The 17553-nt window shown below is 38.8% G+C and overlaps 5 protein-coding genes across 5 annotated transcripts; 3 read left to right on the forward strand and 2 right to left on the reverse strand.

Annotated features, from left to right (window-relative positions):
* Nucleotides 1-524: 524 nt before the first annotated feature.
* LOC110751079 (leucine-rich repeat extensin-like protein 2) lies at nt 525-2911 on the forward strand. Its single transcript, XM_021951499.2, has 2 exons — nt 525-1936; nt 2313-2911. Exon 1 carries the CDS (start codon nt 704-706, stop codon nt 1910-1912), a length of 1209 nt encoding a protein of 402 aa, XP_021807191.1. The 5' UTR covers nt 525-703; the 3' UTR covers nt 1913-1936; nt 2313-2911.
* Nucleotides 2384-4638, reverse strand: LOC110751080 (HAD superfamily, subfamily IIIB acid phosphatase). Its single transcript, XM_021951501.2, has 3 exons — nt 4113-4638; nt 2830-3039; nt 2384-2705 (listed from the first exon to the last, which is right to left on the reverse strand). Exons 1-3 carry the CDS (start codon nt 4490-4492, stop codon nt 2528-2530), a joined length of 768 nt encoding a protein of 255 aa, XP_021807193.1. The 5' UTR covers nt 4493-4638; the 3' UTR covers nt 2384-2527.
* Nucleotides 4639-5339: 701 nt separating this feature from the next.
* Nucleotides 5340-8043, reverse strand: LOC110751104 (DUF1005 family protein (DUF1005)). Its single transcript, XM_021951534.2, has 2 exons — nt 7207-8043; nt 5340-6279 (listed from the first exon to the last, which is right to left on the reverse strand). Exons 1-2 carry the CDS (start codon nt 7803-7805, stop codon nt 5616-5618), a joined length of 1263 nt encoding a protein of 420 aa, XP_021807226.1. The 5' UTR covers nt 7806-8043; the 3' UTR covers nt 5340-5615.
* Nucleotides 8044-11596: 3553 nt separating this feature from the next.
* Nucleotides 11597-14891, forward strand: DER1 (DERLIN-1). Its single transcript, XM_021951574.2, has 7 exons — nt 11597-11756; nt 12766-12901; nt 12981-13054; nt 13258-13351; nt 13700-13828; nt 13944-14104; nt 14490-14891. The coding sequence occupies exons 1-7, from the start codon at nt 11740-11742 to the stop codon at nt 14605-14607; spliced, it is 729 nt and encodes a 242-aa protein (XP_021807266.1). The 5' UTR covers nt 11597-11739; the 3' UTR covers nt 14608-14891.
* A 419-nt stretch (nt 14892-15310) lies between these two features.
* LOC110751117 (profilin-2) lies at nt 15311-16563 on the forward strand. Its single transcript, XM_021951547.2, has 3 exons — nt 15311-15722; nt 15835-15972; nt 16097-16563. Exons 1-3 carry the CDS (start codon nt 15594-15596, stop codon nt 16229-16231), a joined length of 402 nt encoding a protein of 133 aa, XP_021807239.1. The 5' UTR covers nt 15311-15593; the 3' UTR covers nt 16232-16563.
* Nucleotides 16564-17553: the final 990 nt, after the last annotated feature.

A 17553-nucleotide genomic window follows, 5' to 3' on the forward strand; every position in this document is an offset into this window, starting at 1 on the left:
TTAGTTCCATTATGCATAAATTATTAATAAATATTAATTTTACTAGGTGTGAGATAACTTTTCCACGTATCATTGTGTTATTGGGCGCAAATAGCAAAATAGTGTTATTTCCATTACAAGAAAGTTATTTTTAGGCCAATGGGTAGGGGTAGCCCAAAATTTAGTGTTTCAGATGCCATTGTCGGAGGGATATTCATACTCATGTACAAAGGAGAAGGTACAAAGATAAATGCTAATATTATCTGAATTATAAGTTTTAAAGACTTTTTCTTTCTTTTTTGGCTGAACTTTGTGCTAAGTAAGAATGACTAAGATCAAGCTACAGTGTGTGATTGATAATGAGTTCATGGCCACTAATTTTACCCAGTTCATTTATTTGTGTGAGTTTACTAATTGACCAACCTACTGACAAACTTGTTCTATCACCATGAACAGCACTGCATCACTCACAAGTCAACATGAGTACAGAGAAAAGTAATAACCAAAAACAAAACAAAAAAAGAATTATAAATAAAGCTAGCATTCAAGCCCAAATTACAAACCCACCAGTTCCTACTCTCTCTCTCTCTCTCTCTCTCTCTCTCTCTCTCTTCAATGCTGCAACTATACTTGGACAACTTTACAAGTAAACCTATCAAACAAGCTTTCGTCCAAAAAGAAAAAACCTATCAAACAAGCATATTTTAGTGTTTTTCTACTGAAAATGGAGAAGTGGTGGCTTCTAGCTCTTCTCCTACTGAGTGTAATTCCTATAGAAGCTGGATTTGGGGTGGGCGGTGGTGTTGGTGTTAATGTTGGCCCTGTTGGTGGTGGTGGCGGTGGTGGAGTTTGGATTGGTGGAGGTATCAATGGAAATGGCCCAAATGTCCCATCTGGATCTTCAGCTTCAGGGCTTGACAGAGCTTACACTGCTCTCCAGGCATGGAAATCAGCCATCTCTGAAGACCCATCAAAAATTTTAGACACTTGGGTTGGCTCTGATGTGTGTTCTTACAAAGGGGTCTTTTGTGCAGATTCTCAATATGAAGTTTCTGCAGCCTCTGGCCCTGTTGTTGCTGGTATAGATCTCAACCATGCCAATCTCAAAGGCACTCTTGTCAAAGAACTCTCCTTTCTCACTGAAATGTCTCTCCTTCACCTCAACAGCAACAGATTTTCAGGCACAATTCCTGACACTTTCAAGGACCTCACTTCACTCCAAGAGCTGGACCTCAGCAACAACCATTTCTCAGGCTCTTTCCCTACAGTCACATTATACATTCCAAACCTCATTTACTTAGACCTCAGATTCAACAGCTTTTCGGGGCCCATTCCTGAAGATCTCTTCAATAGGAGACTAGATGCAATCTTTCTCAACAACAACCAATTTGCAGGTGGACTTCCTGAAAGTTTGGGGAACTCCCAAGCTTCTGTGATCAATTTAGCTAACAACAAGTTCAGTGGGAACTTCCCAGCTAGTTTTGGCTTCATGAGCACTAAACTGAAGGAGATTTTGTTTCTCAACAACCAGTTAACAGGTTGCATTCCTGAGGGAGTTGGGCTCTTCACAGACATTCAAGTTTTTGATGTCAGCTTCAATTCACTGATGGGCCATCTGCCAGACACAATCTCATGTCTGCAAGACATTGAAGTTCTCAACTTGGGACACAACAAGCTATCTGGGGTTCTTCCAGAGATGGTGTGTTCTTTGAAAAGCCTTGTGAATTTGACTGTTGCTTACAATTTCTTTTCTGGGTTCAGCCAGGAATGTGCCAAATTGTTCTACAGAAATGTGGGGTTTGATTTTTCATTGAATTGCATTCCTGGGAGGAATATGCAGAGACCTCAGCCAGAGTGCTCCTTAATTCCAGGAGGTGGGTTGAATTGTCTGAGAATCCCTGGTTCAAAGCCTCTTGTTTGCGGGTCTCTCTAGCCAAGCTCAGTCTTTGTACAACAGGTTTGGTGAAAATGGCTTATCTATTAATTAATAGCAATTATGATTTGACCTTCCCTGAATCTCAATTTTATTTCTTTATTTAACTCTCTGCATCTGAAAAAATAATAATAATATCAGTCTCAGAGACTCCAATGGATAAAGTCTGTCCAGAAAATGTTTATGATTAGCATTCAATTCCAGCGGTAGAACTTAAGAAGAAGAATCATGAGCAAAAATTAGCCTATATTATAAAAATGGTTTTACCCTTCTTGTCATGTGACATTCTTATGGAATATATTATGTTGTGATCTTTTGAGCCTATATTTTTATCAGCTTGTGTCACGTGACATCTATTAACAATGCTCTAATTTAATAGCTTTCGTCTTCATCATCGCAGCCAAACTAAATAACTAGTTAAAATCATCTTTATCGGTCATTGCTGAAAAAGATTGCTACCACTTGAAAAGATGAACACAAATACAAGGCGTCTCTCCAGCTGGAAATTAACCAAAGGAACTAATGGCATTGGCAACCAATTATGAATATCATGGCGGCCACTGAACATAAGGGGTAAAATAATACAACAACGTGATTATGTTACACACAATTTTGCTAGGCAATGTAATACATTGGATTTGGAAGTTTAAAGGATCGTTGGGCCACTGCAAAACCCAACAAATCACTCCATTGATCTCCCGAGCTCCCGTGAATTCGATAACCTTCGTTTATCAAATCTGATCTCTTCTCGGATTTGTAGACAGTGGCCGTTGTTCCTTGATCAGAAGGTCCTCTGTATCATTTAATAAAAATCATCAGCAATCCTTGTACTGTAATTCATTTCTTCATACCATGTGTATTTTGCCTCATAGTTTGAAAAAGGAACAAAGAAAAAGGAAGAAACTTAGCCCATGTACCTCAGTAGCAGCCTCTCCCAATTGTTGTAACCTGCATATAGAAGGTTTTTCGCTGTGGCATTTCTCTGATGTTCACTCCGCCCAGTTAACAGAAAAATCTTGAAACCCAATTTCTTAAGCTCCTTGTATAATTTCAAACTAGCTGGGAGAGCAGGGGCCTCAGCCAAATCCACCCACTCATCAAAAGATGCTTCATCGAAGGTCACTGATCTATGTCCATAAGAATATAGACCCAGTCTAGTCAATTTCTTGATATCATTGAAAAACTTAATCAATTAAGAAGGCTAAAAGCATTGATGTAGTCTAATAATCCTCTGTGTAACTCACTCTTGTTAAAGGTACATAAAACCAGCTAAAAATATCTGCTGGGAAATCGAACAATATGAACTAAATCCAGAATTTTCAGTGGAACTCCCATTGCTGAGATTGAGGTTGGGGACTTGAAGGCAATGAACAATGTGCTAGTTTTTGCAACCCTAGTTTTTCTCAAAAACATGGAAACTACAGCATAAGTGCAAACATATTTCACATGATAAGTTTTCTGGGTGAAGAGCTGTCCTGACTTGCTTCTCAACATTGGCACATAATAGAAGTTGAAATTCCCCCAACAAAATTGCATTCTAAGATGCAACAGTTGTTTCTTCCCCTTTAGGCCTTCATTTTTCATTATCATAAATGCTACCTCAAAAAAGATACATGTTTAGCACAAACCAAAAGGGTATTTGCAGCATCATCTTTTACAAGCATTGCAAACCAAATGACCAATAAAAGAGGAGGCTACAAATGATGCATGCTTAAAGAAACTAAAATACTACCTATGAGACTCTTAAACAAGATTTAATGCTTAATGCCCTGTTTAAACACAAGCTGTTGCATGATTATGTTATGCATGACTAACATTTCTAAATTCAATATGCATGCAATTTCATGCATTCATTTTCACCATTTTGCCACATCAAAATTGGACTATAGCTGAATGCAATGCAGCACCCTGTTTGCTCCAAAAGAGAAAAGGAATTACACTTTTCTGCTTTTCCAGGGGGGGCTTGTACCCTAGCACGCATTACAATACAGTGACCTAACTACAACCTCTCATTGGCTAACCCACCTGCCAATGACCAATCAATCACATGTATATTGCACCACCTACCACAGCAAGGCAAAGCGTTCCTAACCCCACAACAATTCATTTCGCGGTAATAATCCAACAAATCAAGAAAAGTAAAAAACGCCGAGATAAGGAAATTCCACAAATCAAACGGCTGTAAACCAATCAAGCATACCCGAATCCATGCGCCTGATAGTAGGGCAAATTGGAGAGCAGAGTCTCATCGATGTCGAAGACCCAAGCGTCCTTACCATCTCTTCCGATCTGAACCCCCCGAGCGAAGCTCAGCGAGTAATTCGCGACGGCTGCCGAGTCGGACAGGTACCGGTCGCCGGTCATGTAGTCCTGGACGAAGGCGACGCACCGAGACGGAATGCTGGTCCAGGTTCCGGCGTCGTTGGTCTCGACGGAGAATCGCCAGCTGTCGCAGTAGAGGTTGTCGTCCGTGATGCGGTGTCGTCTCGGAGGCATTTGGATGATGGATTGGGATAATAATGTGGTTGGGATTATGAGGAGGTTGATGATGAGGAGGAGGTGGTGGACGGAGGAGGCCATTGATTTTGTTGACGGAAAACCCAGAAAGGTCTTTGCGGAGAACGGAAAGAGCTTTCTGGTTTCGGTCTTTCAGAGGTGAAGGGTCGAAATGGAGGGAGAGTTTTGTTACCGATAAACTTTTATTTTTTCTTCTTTTGTTTTGTGTTTCTCTGAAACGAAACTTTTTAAAGTAATTTTTTTAATTATTTTATTAAAATAATTATAATTTCGAAAATAAAAATAAAACTAAAATTTGCTCTTAAATTAAATTTAGAAAATAAATCATATCCACGGATTTTTTTTAAACTCGGAATTCGATAATAGTTTTTCTTTTTTTAAAAGACAAACAAAAACTAGTTTCACTAAGAGGATGTAAGGGTTATAATCAAAGTTATATATATACCTAGTTAGGATAAGTGTTTTATCACTAGAGATGTAAGTTGTGCTAATTATAAGATTAACACGAAGCTTTTAATTTGGACCTGACGCTTGACCTAAACTTGATCAGGATAAAATATGCTCATCTAGTTACCCAAATTTAGCTCAACATGTGAATATATCCCGGAGTTATGTTATTAATCAAACACTAACAAGGGTTTCTTTGACCTTAACCTGATCCGGTCTTCTCTTTTTTTTTTTGGACAAAGCGATATTTTAAACTACTCTCATGTACATAGAAGATGAATTCGGGTGTAAACGGCGGGCACACGCCTTAGCCAAGTCATGCCTCAAGGTTGCAATTGGTAAGTTTGTTGTACAAGTATGATAGAACAATACTGTACTAATAAGAGAAATTCCCCATCACAAGGTGTGTATCTACAAAACCCAAACCGCTGGCAGAATCTAAACCACAAAAACGTCGTCACTCTTTGAAGACCAAAATGAGATATAATAATCAAACAAGAACAGATGATACACTCACAATTCCCAAATAGGGGAAAACTTGCAAGATTTGTGGGGAAAAAATAATCACGATGAAAGAATTTTGGAAAGGAAAAAAGAGAGAAGGGAATCAAAGAAGAAGAAAAAATATACATATTCAGTGCTCAAACCAACAATGCCTCAAGCTGAGCAAAAACTAATTGGTTGTCACAGCAACAGCAGGATATGACAAAGAAGATTATGATTTTGAGCCAGTTTTAATTTAGGAAAAGCAATTTTGCTCATCATGGCAAAGCTCCTTTCTAAGTTTATGTGAGAAGAGTCTGCAAGCGTCCATGCTAAGATCAATGGCAGCTGATAGTGCTACAAACAGAGCAGCATCAGCCATGCAAGTCACATGTTGCACTCCAACTTGTACACTAGGCTTGCTAACCTTTCCTTCGCCTTCAACGGTTGAACCCGTCACGAACCCTTTTACCGGTGACCTTGAGTTCAATGCAGAATCTCTCATTAAACTACTATCAATGCAAAATTGTCCACCCTTTTTGACACTCATTGTACCTTCAGCAATGGTAATGCTGCTACTAGGCCCATTGTCAGTAACAAGTTCAAACTTGTATCCCAAGCCATCAATAGGCCCTCTCTCGCGCCATGCCTCAAGACGACCCCATGGCTTCCAGCTGCTGACGGAGAAGCCATGAGGTCGGAGGATGAGCCAGGCACCTGGGTTTGACCTGGAGACGCGATCACTGCCCGGGGATGGTACAAAGGGAGTGATCATAGAAGCAGCTGCCACAGGTGAGCCAGATAGATCATGAATTGTTATCATCCACCCCTTTCTCTCCCTTCCTGGCCTTTCTCTATCACCTGAAAAGGTTCTCATCCATCCTCTATTATTCATGCTGGTAAAATCGGATTGGAGAGATCTGCAGATTCCACACAAGATCAAAACCCCATTATGATCATCATAATTTATTTTGTATAGTAGTCTAAGGGCAAGATTAAATAAGAGAGAGGGATTGTCAAACAGGAATATAATAAAAAACAGAACATGTAAGAATTGAGACCAAATATACTTGCACATGGGAGGGAATCCAATTATCCAACCATCCAAAGATACAGTTTGGGGAGTTGGCATTGTCTGTTTGACCAAGTCAGATTACCAGGCCACCTGACTGTTTTAAGGTTTTGTGCTTCCAAATGCCACTCTCAGCAACAACTAAATCATTCATAGAATTATATATTTCAGGGTCGGTGGAGGCAGGGTTTTTAATTATATCAGTAATCTTTGACATATGCAGAGGACCCAAAACAGCTCACAAATTAGACACAAATGTATCATCAGAAAAGGCATAAATGTGGACTGAACAAGTAAAAGAATCTAAACTTGCCCACAAAAAATTTGCATGTGAAATCTTCCAAACCAAGCCAAACTATGGATAGAGACTGATGCTAATTTTTTCATGTGACAAAAGGCCTTGCTGTCAATAGCAAGAAATGAAAAGTGGATTGTCCACAAGTGATTTTGTTACTCTGATTTGTAACTTTGATTAGCCATGACCCATGAAAGAAAGAAACACATGAAGATGCACAGAAAGACAGACTCTAGCATGAAAGAAACGTAAAATTCTAAACTGACCCAACTTTGGCATGTGATTGTGGGACACCGGCTAGCTAACCCAATCCAAAAATGTGTAACTCAAAACCCATATCATGAAAAACGACACAGAAAAAGACAAAAAAAAACAAAAGAACTTGTACATTTACTTACAGTTAAAACAGCACTCTTAGCTCACGTTAGCTGTAGTGCATAATTCACGACTATAGTGCGCCATAAAGCAAGAAAAACTCACCGAAATCTTGAGTTACGGTCCGCACTGAACTTGCAGCTAAAAACGGGCTGTCGTATGTCCCGCCCCTGAATCTGAAAAACCACCGGGCTACACTCCGGTTCACCACCGAACTGGAAAACGAACCGGGGGTCCGGCTCGGCCCGGACAGTCAAGTGCAACCTGGCGGAGGGCTTCTCGCGGTCCTTCCCTAGCTTCATCCAACCGTTGTGGATCACGGTCGGGTGGACCCGGGCCCAGTCGAGGTCAATGCTGAGGTGGACTCGGCCCAGCAACTTCCCGCTGGTGACGCCGCAGGTCCGGCCCATCCGACCGGTGTAGACGGAGACCCGGAGTGTGACGGGCTTGCCGGAGAGGCGGCGGAGCAAGGTGGAGTCCACGTGGAAGCCGGGAGCTGACGTGGACAAGTCAGGCGGAGAAGAGTCGCTGAGTGAATTGGAGAGAGTGAGGAGGGCAGTTTGGGAAGGGAAGTTTTTGATCTTGAGCTCGCAGAAGCAGGGGGTGGTTGACGAGTGAACTCCTGGACCGGCCGGTTTGGTTGCGTGCGGGAGCTTGAGAGCCAGAGAGTCCACATTGAGCCGTACAAATGGACATGGATCCATTACTGTTGAGCTGAGCTGTTGATTTCTTGCTGATCAAATGGAGATGAATGTCTGTCGTCTCTCTCTCTCTCTCTGTATGTGGGTTTTTATGTATGGTTGGATGGGTGGGTGGGGAAGATGGGATTTTGTCAAATTGTGAAAAGGAGACAGCTTTTTTTTGAGTGAAGGACTAAAATGGAGGTTGGGTTATATTTGCTTGCATGTTACCAGTTTTAACGTTTCACTTTCTCCGAGGGCTTGTTTTTTTCTTCTTTTATATGGCTTGTTTTGTAGCTTTGTACATTGTGAAGTGCATGTTCTCTGTTTCTTCTCTGTATTCTATTGTCGCCAGGTGAGGTTCTAGTGAGATGTTTTTGGTGTTTAATTATTTACCCTTTTTCACTACAATAATAAAATAAAATAAAAAGGGCGTCTTTTTCTTGGATGCCACTTAATTCTTATTAGGATTTAATTAACAAAGCTTTATATACTTTGACTCTTTGTATTATAGTGTGGTATTTTGCCAAAGTTAGAAAGGGAATGCTGGTTTTCTCACACATACTATTAAGATGTTCATTTTTCACTGGATTAGACGTTATTAAATATGTAGTATACCTCATTCATGTGTTATAATATACCTCTAAAAATAGGAAATATTTAACTATACCGTCCACTCATATATTGTAATTTCTATCATCACTAGTGGATAATTAGAAACCTCATGCTTGTTTGTTGCCATATATTTTAATTAACTAAGTATCTCTTTGTATATTTGTTTTGATTTTGTGTTCTTATGTTTCATTTTCATTGAAGTGCTTTCTGGCTACTAGTTTCCTCATCGATTCGCGAAATGTTTAGTTAAATAGTTTTGCCATTCTCTTCCACTCCAAGAGCCATCTATGAACTATTCAATCTGATTAGGTAACCCCCCCCCCCCCCCCGTGTCAACACTTTGTTCCCCAAACGAAACCCACCACTTTAGAGGGAGAGTTACAAATACACAGTGTTAACATGTTATTGTCCAATAATAATATCATAAGATTTTGATTAGTTTGTTTGTGGGGTTAAAAGGGAAAAAGAAATGGGTAAGGATAAAATGCAAATGGATGAGGACCCCCACAGTGGGGTCAGAGTACAGCTAGGTAAAGGCTGTCACCACGTTGTCATTCAAAGCCTTACTGGATGGATTTGATTGCGTGACCATTTGTCTTTGCAATAAATTATATTCGCTCGGAAAAGAGCCAAAAATTAAAAAAAAAAACACAACTGAGGCTGTCGACGTGGAATCTGATTTTGTTGGCACCGTCTAATCAGCTTCTTAGCCAGTTGTCTTTGGTCAGAATAATATTATTTTGCTATTTTCGATTAATCATAATATGCCATATTTGATAATTTTTTCTTGTGACAGTATATAATTAGTCGGATATAGCAAAACAGTGTTATCAACGTTTCGGTGCTTTTATTTTTTCAATTTACTTGTTCGTTATTAGAAAAGTGATAGGAGGAAGCAAAGACTGACTGGAATTTGAATAGAACAGGGTGGCAAGTTGCAGAAAAAAAAGAACCCAATTTAGAAAAGTAAGAACAAGTAGAGAAAGATTGGTACTTTGGTTTCAATTACGAAAATTCTAGATGGTCCACAGGAATTGGAGGACTCAAAGGAATTGAATTAAATGTCATATCATATGCAATGTTTTTTTCTCTCTCAATTTATTGTGTGTGGGATTTTGGAATGTTTTTGTTTTTAATTAAAGCATTTTTGTTTTTGTTATACCGTGGGGCACACGTATTTATTATGTGTGATGCGAATGCAATGTGGGGGGCAAGCGTGTAGGCATACCATATAGATTGTTTGGCAACCTCTCATTCAAACCATGATGTTTGTTGCATTGCTACGCTACCAAATGTTCCTCTCTCTCTCCCTCTCTCTCTCTCTCATCACACCTTTTAAGCCTACACTTAATTATTAGCCAAAAACAATTAGCAACAGCTATTATGTTCTTAATAATGTTATCCTGGCTCTACTCTGTGTTTCAAGGACAATATAAGCATCATGAGGTTTGTGAGGTCACCAACTTAATTTCATGCACTAATTAAGACCTAATGTGAAGCTTTTGACCCAAAAAATGTGAAGCTAGGTTTCTAGACTTTTCTTTATGGACGTGTAAGTAGTCTAGAATCAAATTTCGTTGTAAAGTACGAAAGTAAGTGAGAGTAAATCTTATATATATTTTTTGTTTTATAAAAGCGATAGTCTAAACTACTCTAAGAGCATTTCCATCCATTTGCCATGGCAAAAGACCACTGTTCACATGAGATATGAGGAGATGAATTTGTATAAAGTTTTGGTGTGGGAAGTGAAGAATATGGCTAGGTATATCTTAAAAAAAAACTTATGAGTTTATTTGGTTTTTTCCCCCCATTTTTTTCAATTTTTTTGTTATTTAAATTAGTTGCTGACATCACAATGATGTCAGCATTAGGTCAGCTTGCCCAAGCTAATGGAGCCCACTCCTTGCCTGGACTGGCCTTCATGGCTGGAGTTCGTTTTTGGGGGTTGGGGGTCTTTTGCCCGTGTTGGCCTGCACAGGTGGAAGTTCTCTAAACCACAAGAATGAGAATTTGTACTTGAGTGTAAGGGGCATATTTATTGTCATGACCAACTGATCTTATCCATGTCTTTTATCGTTTATTATATATTAATTTTATCGTTTGTGATTAACATAGTGGTTGTTTATCTTTTTATTTTCTTCCTAAAAAAGCTGTTAATGTGTAATACCTGAAAATCATACACTGTGTATGGTGGATCCTAAGCATCCAAAATCTGATATGTAAATCAATGTCTGCTAACGTTATGAAAAGCACATAGGGACAATCCATTTGGTTTGTAGTTTTGCCCAAGGACAAAGTTTGGTAGACCCAAAAAAAGCACAGAAAGACATTATCATATTGGGGCCTTTGGTCCTTTGGAATGGGCATGGTTATATTATTAAGTTATAACACCAACTCGGGTGGCTGGCTTCAAATGGTTGAGATTTTGGTCTTTCCTTGTAAGGTTTTTCCTGGCAAGCATTTAAGCAAAGCCAGCAAGCTGGTGATGATATCAATGAGAAGTTGGCAGACAGGTCATTTGGGTTCTCTTCTCTATTATATTATCTCCCCATTCAGATTGGGTATTGGGTAGGGTGGTCCACCTCTCTCTCATAACATCACAAGTTTTGACCCCTAATTTGACCCTGATTGTCTTCCAAAGCAAACGCAAATTATGGAAATTGAATCACCAACTTAACCATGCTTTAGGTTTAGGACCCCCCCCCCACATAAGACATTGCATGATGATCAATTAGGTGCAAAGTGATGATAAAGCTTCATCAATTTTTTGTCGGCATAAAATATTACGTACAACTTTTCTCATACATACTCTACTATTATAAAGTCAGACCTTAAAATAAAAAATAAAAAATAGAATAATTCATAAAAGTCGAGATGTTTGTAGCTTAAATGGTTAAAACCAATTACTCGTGTACTCGAAGTCGTATTTTAACTAAGAAAATAGCCACATATATACACACGAGTGCTTGCTTGTGCATTCTAAATCAAGTAGCGGGTCAGTGGCTCAAGGCCCAGATCCATACCAACATGTGGCTTTTAAGTAAGTTGGCCTAACCTATATTTGGGCCTTAAGCCGAACCCAAACAATGCGCTGCCCAATTTCTAACCCAAATTCCAATTGTCAGCGGTTCGCGCGTGAGATAACCGAGGAAGGTGCGCGAAAGCGATAGTCTTACAGAAGCTTCTGGTGGTTGGGTCGTAGTTGTATGAGGAGGAAACTGTTGTTTCAATTTCCTTCATTTCGAAGTTATTTTATTTGAAGCGAGCGAGAGAGAGAGAGAGAGAGAGAGAGAGATCTCAACTGGGATATCACTGGAATTAGCTAGAAAATTCTGGGTCTGCCATGTCTTCTCCTGCTGAGTAATACCCTCTTTTTTCTTTTCTCTTTGTTTCTAAGATTCATATATTTTTATTAGTCGTTATTCTTTGCTGCCATTGATACTTCAATTTATACATTGGGTTTTGGTTTTTATGTTATTACATCATACTGAGCTTGTTCCACGTTCCATGTTGCATTCTGCGTTGCTTTTATTTAGTTATGTATTAGCTGAAATTTTGTATTCTTGACTTGAATTTAACTACGTTTGTGTGACGCTTGAATGATCCCAAATTCTCTTACAGTATTTACTTGGTTTATGAACTTACAATTTTATGGATTGAGGGGACGTGCACAGTATGATAAACCCATATTTTTATTCTTAATGGGAGAGGAGTTCATGAGATGCTAGATGTGGGTTTTATTAAGGATTTAAACGTGTTGCATTTTTGTGTGATTTTGGATGGGCACAATGATAGAATGAAGCTCTGGTTTGCAGCTTCACTTTTTTTTCAGTGTAGCCACAAAGTTTACTGGAAACAGTAAAACTTGGGTCTAGTGGAATAACCCCCACTTCTTTTAAGATTATTTTTAATGAATCACTCCATGAGTAGGGATGAGCAATGGGTACTCACTACTCAGTGGGCATTGGGTACCCGTTTGGTGTTAGAGATGTGGCGGTGGCGGTGGTGGTGGATACCCATTGCCCATCCCTATCTGTATGCCTTCAGATTTTATTTTACTTGGTAGCATGTTGAAGAAAAGACACATATGACCTTACCTTGTGTGGTCTTTGACCAGATGAGTTGAGTTAGGAATTCCTATGTGTGTATGAATTCCGGATGAAGTTAGCACAGAAACAAGATCTATACTCTTTTAGTGAAAATATAGTGTATGATTTTTTCTTCATATTAATGTCTCCACTCATGTCCACAGTGATTGATTATGATCATCCAGCTATCTTGTGCATTTGTTAGTGTTTTCCCTCGAGAGACAATTGCTTTAATTTGCTTCTTTTGACCATTACAACCATATGCTATTTGCTTCTTTCAGGTTCTATCGCTCACTTCCACCCATAAGCAAGGCTTATGGGACCATCTGTGTATTGGCAACTACAGCCTTTCAACTAGGGCTTTATGATTTTCGAAGTATTGCATTAGTACATAAACTAGTCTTCTCACATTTCCAGGTACAGATTGCTTAAAATTGATATATTTGTGTTTAGTTGTTATTATAGAACTCTTTTTTAACTTCAGCATTGTTTGTAGGTGTGGAGGTTGATTACAAACTTCTTTTTCCTTGGAAACTTCTCAATCAACTTTGGAATTCGCCTCTTGATGATGTAAGTAATAGTTCTATGGGATACTTCTCTATAAAATTTTTTGGCTACCTCTCCTTTTAGAAAGCATAGTGCTATACCTTTTATGCAGTCCATTATCTAGTGGGAGACAGATTGATTCTGCTTTAACTAATGGATCCATGGATTTCTCAATAAGGGAACTTAATTATTCATGAACTAATACAAGAATGCTACTGACTGTACAGAGCAAGATATGGAGTTCAACTTGAAAAAGGACCATTTGAGCGTCGAACTGCAGATTTCTTGTGGATGATGATATTTGGAGCCTTGACATTATTGGTGTGTGAGTTATTCAATATATTTTTGCACTTTAATCTCTTTCTTCTGAAAGGGAAGGGAAAATCTGTTTAACTGTAGTGTCTGTGCTAGCTCATGATCATATGAGATGTTTAGAGATTAAACTGGAATTGATTTAAAACTCAAAAGGTTGATTTTGCTTCATTTTTACTCTGTGCTAGTGCAAATGTTTTGGTTTGATAGGAAAATATAATGTTGCAACTTAATGAAGTTGATGTGCATGTGATTATGTCTCATATGGTGTAGCTTGCTTGGATCTTATTATCATTTAATTGTACACCAACAACATATGTCCTGTTTTCACCTTTTACTCTTGTCTTGAAATTTTAGGTTTTATCTGCTATCCCTATATTTTGGTCCCCTTTCTTGGGGATATCTCTCGTGTTCATGCTTGTTTATGTCTGGAGTAGAGAATTTCCAAATGCTAACGTCAACATATATGGCCTCGTGGCACTTAAGGTATGCAGATTGGTATACATTCACGTTGCTATTGGGTGCTTCTATTTTGTAATGTATCTGCAGCTACTTATTCTTGATGTCTGGTGCATGCAATTTCTATATATTGTGATTGCAGGCATTTTATCTACCCTGGGCGATGCTTGCTTTGGACGTCATTTTTGGTTCCCCAATTATGCCAGATCTGCTGGGAATCATTGCTGGACATCTGTATTACTTCTTGACTGTGTTGCATCCATTGGCAGGTGGAAAGAACATATTACAGACTCCGAGATGGGTGTATCCTTACTTTAGTATTTTTTGTTCTTTTAAGGTGCAAAGTAAGCATTCATGCACCATAGGAGCTATCATAAACTCACTCTCTCTCTCTCTCTCACGCACGCGCATATCATCTATTTGAACTTCAGTTTTTTCTTTGCTTGTCTCTTGCATTCGACCTGTAGCTCATTGCAGTCAAGGTTTGTAAACTTTGTATTAGCTTACCTAAATAAATGTAGCTCATCCATTGTCTATCTATGATCTCTTTCCATTCATTGCCATTCTTATACATAGTGGCATTACAAGTCTACCACATAGTAGGGATTGATTTCTCATTCTTGTCAATTAATCTTATTCACTTGAAGGTAGTTTGTCCCTATAGATTTTCTTGACTGTTACTGCACAGCCATAAAGTAGTTGCAAGATGGAGGATAGGAGCTCCTCCGCCAAGTAGCCGAACCCAACCTGCCCCTGGTACTGGTGGTACGACTTTCAGAGGGAGGTCTTATCGGCTTAGTGGATAATTCTAATCTGTCAAGGGGCCGAGACTTTTCCAGTCACAACTTTCTCACATTTTTTGTGGAGGACGAAACTAACAAGCAGAAAGGAAGCAATTTGGTGATAGGGTCCTAACTGTTGCAGAAGTTGTAAAATTTCCCCCTGAGAACTAATTTTCATAATTTGTTGAACATGTGAATCGAAAGGGAGAATGTTTTAGAGAGAAACTAGATAAGTTGAGCAACTCTGAATGCCAATGGTGTAGAAAAAATTTTATGTCAAATTTCCATTCAAAATTTGGTTACCAACTCATATAGCAGATGATATGAATTAATTTACACAACATTTTCATTAAGGTCCATTCAAATGCATCAGTTAGCCCAATACTCGTAACCTCAGCCTTCATTTCAACGACGACTTCAATTTTCAACCCTCCATTGCAGTAGCATTGCTGCACCTCAACAATACCATTACAAATCCATGTCATAGTCAGACATAAATTTTAGTTCATATTTTTGGGTTTGCTGGGTTTCATTTCATATTATTTGGGTTGAAGATTTGATGGAGAAACAAAGGAATAAATAGCAATATTTTTTCCCAACAGAAACAGAGGAAAAATCGTGAAATGGTGCAAAGACCAAGGGCAACTTGACAAGTGACAGCGTAAAATATGAAAGAGAAAGAGAAAATGGGGGTGAGCCATCAGATGAGATCCACCATTCTCAGCCTCCCTTTCTCTCTTTCAAAGCTCTCCCCACATTTCTCTCCTCTTCCTATTTATAATTTTCCTTTGTCATACTTTGCCATAATGGAGTGACCAAACTCACAATACCAATAACTCCACCCAACAAACAAAGAGTAAAAAAAGAGCCTCTCACTTCCATCCTCAACCATATAATATCCTCCCAAAGCTATACGCTTCACATAGCCTGTGCAACAACACAACAACAAACACCAACGCAAGCAAAACAAAAGACACACACTCTGCTCTCAATAACAGAGAAAACACAAAATGTCGTGGCAGACCTACGTGGATGACCACTTGATGTGTGACATTGACGGCCAAGGCCAGCACCTCTCTGCGGCTGCCATTATCGGTCTCGATGGCAGTGTCTGGGCCAAGAGCTCTTCCTTCCCCCAGGTCCAATCTTCATCTTATACTATTTGGTGATAAAAACTTAGACGTAGCTGCATTGCATGCTGATCGCTTAAGCATTTAATTTGGGTTCATTATATTAACATCTCCATTGCAGTTTAAGCCAGAGGAGATGACTGGGATCAACAAGGATTTCGAAGAACCGGGTCATCTTGCTCCAACCGGGTTGCACCTTGGGGGCGCAAAGTACATGGTAATCCAGGGAGAGCCTGGCGCTGTCATCCGTGGAAAGAAGGTACCATCGTTCTCATATGTCTCCATATAGTTAACCCTATGATCAATCAGTTCATTTATATTGGGTTGAAGTTATTTTGCACAGGTTTTAAACTAAACATGTTTTCTGTGGTTGATTTTTGTAGGGCTCTGGAGGTATCACTATAAAGAAAACTGGACAAGCTCTGGTATTTGGAATCTATGAAGAACCTGTGACTCCAGGGCAGTGCAACATGGTTGTTGAGAGGTTGGGGGATTACCTCATTGACCAGGGCCTGTAGGCTTATATGTCTATCATGACCCTAGTATTTCAATTTTGGATTTTTTTTGCTTTTCTTGTTTTCTTTTTTGGGGTTTTGGTTCCCAGATTGCACCTCCTTCATCCAAAAAGCCTCTAAAAATTGGTGGTGAAGTTGAAGTTGTTGCAGACAATAACCATCTGAGAAGGACTAAAAGCAGCTGTTTGGTTGCTTGAATTGCATAAACTTGATATTTCATGATAATATCTGTATCCCTTGTTTGTAGTTTTTTTCCTTTCTAAGTCATGTATTTCATTGGAACATTCTTAAAAGAATATTTGACTGGCAAAAGCTTGCCAGCTCATATTTGACTAGCTGGTGCTGATTTTTGAGTTGTTTTTGTTTTAAATTTTCTGAAGATTTGCTCTACATTCTTGTTACAATAATGAATAAAAATAACAAGTTCCATACAGAGAAGATTGAGGAAGCATCTAATCTAAAAACTATTACCCTTTTGTCCTTTGGCCATCTCATTGATGCACTTTCATTTCATTCCCCATTGCTAGTTGGCAACCAGTGGGTTTTTTCAAAGAATAAATCCTCCAGGTTTGGTGTCTCATGTTTGAAGAGGATGGGAACTGTTTTGGTATATTAGACAGTTTGCGTTGCCATTTGAGACACTGAATTTATATACCTCAATGAATACTAGTTTTGCTGGCAAGAGAATATTTATCATCATTTTGTTTTATTGGTGGGGGCAAAATGAATCCTCATGGAGGATGTGATTTTTGTATAAACAAACAAGAGGACCTCAGATATGACAAGTTGCTCTCCTCACATCACATATCATAGGGAATATCTAGTCAATAATAATATTAATAATTCTTCTTTTGGAAAGTGATGGGACAGAAAATCTAAGTTAATTAGTAGGCTTAAGATAAGAAATGATGAGCAAATCAAAAGTCGAACTATTTTATTTTTCCGTTGGTTTTAAGCTTCAGGGTCCTTGAATTTATCCTCGACTTTCAATTGGATTCTCAAACTCTTTTCCAAAGGCAATTAGGTCCTTTAACTCGACCATCCGTTGCAATTATTTAAAAAAACACAAGTGCGACTAGGATAGAGATTCTCCTAGGCCTGGCCCTTTTTAATTTTTCCAAAGTTCTTTCATTTTCATTTCAGCTTTGAGATTTGTTATGGAAAAAAAATTCAAAGATCATGATTTTATATTGGGGGGAGCCATTCTTTTACAGTGTGTTTGGATGAGGAAATTTAAAAATACAAAGGATTTCATAAATGACGGAAATTAATGTTCTATAATTTGTAAAGTTTCTTGTTTTGGTGACGGATATAAAACACGGAAT

This window comes from Prunus avium, chromosome 7, assembly GCF_965620075.1.
Source record: "Prunus avium chromosome 7, drPruAviu1.hap1.1, whole genome shotgun sequence".
Lineage (NCBI taxonomy): Eukaryota > Viridiplantae > Streptophyta > Magnoliopsida > Rosales > Rosaceae > Prunus > Prunus avium.

Excerpts from the sequence above, each read along its gene's own strand:
- LOC110751080 (XM_021951501.2), bottom strand. The coding sequence starts at position 4,492 with ATGGCCTCCTCCGTCCACCACCTCCTCCTCATCATCAACCTCCTCATA. Across the intron at positions 3,040-4,112 it reads TATCAGGCGCATGGATTCGG|ATCAGTGACCTTCGATGAAG; the intron begins GTATGCTTGATT and ends TTATGGACATAG. Across the intron at positions 2,706-2,829 it reads TGGGAGAGGCTGCTACTGAG|AGGACCTTCTGATCAAGGAA; the intron begins GTACATGGGCTA and ends TAAATGATACAG.
- DER1 (XM_021951574.2), top strand. Across the intron at positions 13,352-13,699 it reads TTGGAGCCTTGACATTATTG|GTTTTATCTGCTATCCCTAT; the intron begins GTGTGTGAGTTA and ends TTGAAATTTTAG. Across the intron at positions 14,105-14,489 it reads TTACAGACTCCGAGATGGGT|CCATAAAGTAGTTGCAAGAT; the intron begins GTATCCTTACTT and ends GTTACTGCACAG.
- LOC110751117 (XM_021951547.2), top strand. The coding sequence starts at position 15,594 with ATGTCGTGGCAGACCTACGTGGATGACCACTTGATGTGTGACATTGAC. Across the intron at positions 15,723-15,834 it reads AGAGCTCTTCCTTCCCCCAG|TTTAAGCCAGAGGAGATGAC; the intron begins GTCCAATCTTCA and ends TCTCCATTGCAG. Across the intron at positions 15,973-16,096 it reads CTGTCATCCGTGGAAAGAAG|GGCTCTGGAGGTATCACTAT; the intron begins GTACCATCGTTC and ends TGATTTTTGTAG.
- LOC110751104 (XM_021951534.2), bottom strand. The coding sequence starts at position 7,805 with ATGGATCCATGTCCATTTGTACGGCTCAATGTGGACTCTCTGGCTCTC. Across the intron at positions 6,280-7,206 it reads GACCGTAACTCAAGATTTCG|ATCTCTCCAATCCGATTTTA; the intron begins GTGAGTTTTTCT and ends TGGAATCTGCAG.
- LOC110751079 (XM_021951499.2), top strand. The coding sequence starts at position 704 with ATGGAGAAGTGGTGGCTTCTAGCTCTTCTCCTACTGAGTGTAATTCCT.